We start from the raw sequence: 3,627 nt of genomic DNA, 5'->3' as shown, positions 1-3,627 counted from the left end.
TGCAGGCAAGAGTGCAGCGGGTTTATTCTCAGTGCTGTCCCTTGCAAACGGTGCCAGGGCCGGGTTTCCCCTCTGTCCATTGGAGACCCTGCAGCCAGGAGAGTCCCAGCAGAGCCTCCCGGAGCGCAGCCCGCCCGCAGATAGGTCGCGACCAGTCCCCAGGCCTTCACTGGCGGGAGGTGCGCTCGTCCTCCTCGTTTTCCAGCTCGTAGGCAGGCCGGTAGCTCTCCTGGCCCTGCGCGTTGGTGTAGCGCAGCGCCGGGTTCTTCAGCGTGTTGATCGTGCTCCCCAGAGAGGTGTAGCTGCAAAGGGACAAGGCAGCTGCGAGCGGGGCAGGTCGCGGCGCAGGGAGCATCGCCCCAAAGCAAGGGAGCTCAGCCCCCGCCTCGCTCCTGCCCCAGCTGGGCCCCCCAGCTGCCCCGCACAGGCAGCAAAGCTGCGCTCAGAGGCACGAGACGCTGCTGAGCAGGCAGAGCAGCGCCGGACACTCACCCCTTGTCGTAAAGGATGCAGTAGGGGACAAAGAGCTTGCGCAGAAACTCCCAGATGTCCCGGTACGTCCAGTCCTGCAAGCAGAATTGGGCAGGGACGGCTGCAGCGCCAGGCGGGCTGGAGCCGGCTGCCCGCTGTCCTGCGGGGAGGCTGGCTGGCCCTCAGCCCGGAGCACACGGCAGAGCCAGCTAGTCCCTACTGGAATCCACCACCGCCCTGGCCCCAGCACACGCCTGTCCCCCGTAGCACCTCCCCAGGGTCCTGAACAGAGAAAAAGCCAGCAGTGGGGAGGACTGAGCCACGTCTGAAAGCGCCAGAAACAACTGGCTGAGTTGAGCAGGGTCTGCGGCCTGCTGAGACCAGGCAACAGGGCAGGAGATGCCCTGGGGAGAGGCGGAATAGGAAATAAAGCCCCCGAGGGGAAGGGCAGCGTAAGGCTGGTTTCTGGCCCCGTCGCTTTAACCTGCTACGCTCACTCCCCGAGCCGAGCGGGGAGAACCCTGGCCCGGTCCCAAGAGCAGGCGGGGGCCAACGAAACAGCGTACCAGCAAGGGGTTCACTCGCATGTACTGGGGCCAGTCGGGGTCAGTCATGCACATGGGCGTCAGGGTGCGCGAGTAGGGGTCCGTCCTCCGCGTGCCCATCAGCACGGCCTTCAGCTGGGGCTGCTGCTCCTTCAGGTGGGCCAGCGCCTCCCGGATGGAGCCCTCCACGGTGCAGGGCTGGACGTCGTACCTGCGCACACGTAACGAGCAGCTGCCGGTCGGGCTGCGGGAGACGCTGCTCTGCCACAGAGAGCGCCCGACGTGCTCGCTGCTGCCGGCCAAGTCCTGGAGGAGCCGCAGAGGGAGCACAGAGAACGTCTCGGGGCAGCGCTGAGGGCAAGCGCTCACCCCCGGCCCGGCGGCCTGCCCCCCTCCACCCTGTACCTCTGGACAGTCGCCTGGATGAACTGCTCCATTTCGGGGAAGGGGGACACAATGCGGATGTAGAGCACCTTCAGCTTCTCCTGCCTCTCCGGGTACCGCCTAGGGAGAGACGTGGCACAGGCTCAGCCCCAGCACCCGGACAGAGCCTCGGCATGGGGCATCCGCACAGACCCCGCGAGCTGCTCAGAGCTGGCGCAGACCCTGGCACCGTGCTCGTTGCTCCAGGCTAGCTCGATCGACCCGCTCTGCGGGACAGAGGAGAGCCTGGGAGTCCCGGCCGTGGCGCACGGGATGGGACCCCCTGGCGCCCGCCCTCCCCGAGCTGTGCCGGCAGGGCCAGGGTACCTCTGCACGGCAGCATGGACGAGGTGCAGCAGGGCCGTGCAGTCCTTGCCGCCGTTGAAGCCCACGCAGAGCTGGTCCAGGCTGTACTGGTCCAAAGCCTCCTCCACGGTCCGCAGTGCCGCTGCCACCTTCTGTCCCAGGGCCGAGCCTGCCGGGAGGAGACCACCAGTGCTGCCGCTGGCTGTGCCTGCCCAGGGCCGCGCTCCCTCGGCTCTGCCCTGCAGCATGGCTCCCTGCCGCCCGCAGGCCTGGCTGAGCCCCAGGCATCACGGGTCGGGGCAGCCCCAGAGAGGGGGAGAGACGTCTCCGGCTGGGTGTGCGAGCACTGCTCTGCCTCGTCCCCAGCCCTCCTGCAGCTCCTCGCCTTCCGGGCACGCCTTGTCTCCAGGGAGCGCCTCGGAGCACGCTGCGGAGCCGCCGCTGGCGTCGCACCCTGGAGCCAAGAGCTTGCACAACCCAGAGATCTGCGCACAGACACGACCGCGATCCTGCAGAGCAGGCCCGGCGGGCGAGCGCGACAAGGCGAAACCACGGCACCACCAACCTTAATACATCCTCCCCTCCCGTACAGGGAGGATCTGCACCAAGCCAGCCCCGACAGGGGTTACAGGCTCCTGTTTTCACCAGTGCGGGATGAAACCCACTGCAGCTCCTGCACCAGCAAAGCCTCAATGCCCCACCGGTTCCCAGAGAGCAGGCTCCCGTCTCACCAGCCTGTGCTTGCCACTGGAAGCTGCGCTGTCTGCTGGGCACAAGCCAGGCCCAGAACAAGACAGGTCAGTCCCTCCAGAGGGCAGCAAGCTCTTCTGTTTCTACACAGGTCTCACCACTCCCCTTGCCCCTCTGAGCCTGCTTCTGCCAGCCTGGGCTGCGGGGTCTCTGCAGGGGGAAGGCATCAAGCCCTGCTGCAGCTTCGCCTTCCCAGCGTGCCCATACCTGACTCAGCCAGGGCATAAACTTCCGTGGCCGCCTGCGGCACAGGGTCTGTCACGAAAGGCACAACCACGTCGGGCGGCAGCTTCTCCATCAGGAAGCGATACGCGTCCTCCAGGTACTCCTCCGACTCCGAGTCCAGGGTCAGCTTCACACGGTAATAATTGCTGGCCCAGTCCGGGTAGGAGCCCAAGCTCACGCGGCCCTGGAAGCTGGCGTTGGCCTCATCCAGCACGGGCGCAATGAGCATCTCGTCGGCCACCACGTAAATGGCGCGGGAGTGGAAGCGGGTCTGCTCGTTGTGGAAGAGGTGGGAGAGCCCGTCCAGGGCCCGCTCCATGAGCGCCGGGATGCCGGGGAAGATGTAGACGTTGCGCACGCTGACCAGCGGGTACTTGAAGGCGCCGCCGGTGCGCCGGTCGGTGCCGTAGTTGAGGCGGGAGGAGGCGGGGACGCGGGCCAGCTTCATCTCGGGGCACGCGGCGTCCGTCTTGCCGAAGAACCGGTGCACCAGGGCCACGAGCTCCGGGTGGGGGGCGAGGGCCTCGCCGAAGGCCCTGGCCACGGCCTCGAAGGTGACGTCGTCGTGCGTGGGGCCGATGCCGCCCGAGGTGAGCACGTAGGTGAAGCGGGAGGCGAAGGCGGCCACCTCGCCGGCGATGGCCTCCACGTCGTCGGGCACCACGGAGACGCGGGCCACCCTCACGCCCAGGGCGCGGAGCCGCTGGCACATGAAGAAGGAGTTGGTGTCGCGGGTCTGGCCCTGGGGGGGGGGCAGAGACACCGTCACCCCCGGGGCCGGTTCCCCCCCCCCAGGCCTGGTCCCCCGCCCCCGGGCCCGGTTCCCCCCCTCGGACCCGGTTCCTCCCTCTCGGACCCGGTTTCCCCCCCTCGGGCCCGGGCCCGGGCCCGGCCCCGCCCCGGGGGC

The 3,627-nt window shown here is 68.2% G+C and overlaps 1 protein-coding gene across 1 annotated transcript in view; it reads right to left on the bottom strand.

The window, feature by feature from the left end:
• Nucleotides 1-3,627, bottom strand: part of FLAD1 (flavin adenine dinucleotide synthetase 1) — a 4,711-nt gene continuing 1,084 nt past the window's right edge. The window contains exons 2-7 of the mRNA XM_026080916.1: nucleotides 2,703-3,517; nucleotides 1,767-1,914; nucleotides 1,422-1,520; nucleotides 1,038-1,227; nucleotides 493-566; nucleotides 1-302 (exon numbers count right to left, since the gene is read on the bottom strand). Coding sequence (XP_025936701.1) covers nucleotides 167-302; nucleotides 493-566; nucleotides 1,038-1,227; nucleotides 1,422-1,520; nucleotides 1,767-1,914; nucleotides 2,703-3,517 — 1,462 coding nt within the window. The 3' untranslated portion in view covers nucleotides 1-166. The remainder of the gene's footprint in view (nucleotides 303-492; nucleotides 567-1,037; nucleotides 1,228-1,421; nucleotides 1,521-1,766; nucleotides 1,915-2,702; nucleotides 3,518-3,627) is intronic.

This window comes from Apteryx rowi, unplaced genomic scaffold (genome assembly GCF_003343035.1).
Source record: "Apteryx rowi isolate R43461 unplaced genomic scaffold, aptRow1 scaffold_530, whole genome shotgun sequence".
NCBI lineage: Eukaryota > Metazoa > Chordata > Aves > Apterygiformes > Apterygidae > Apteryx > Apteryx rowi.
This window is presented reverse-complemented; position numbering and strand designations above follow the sequence as displayed.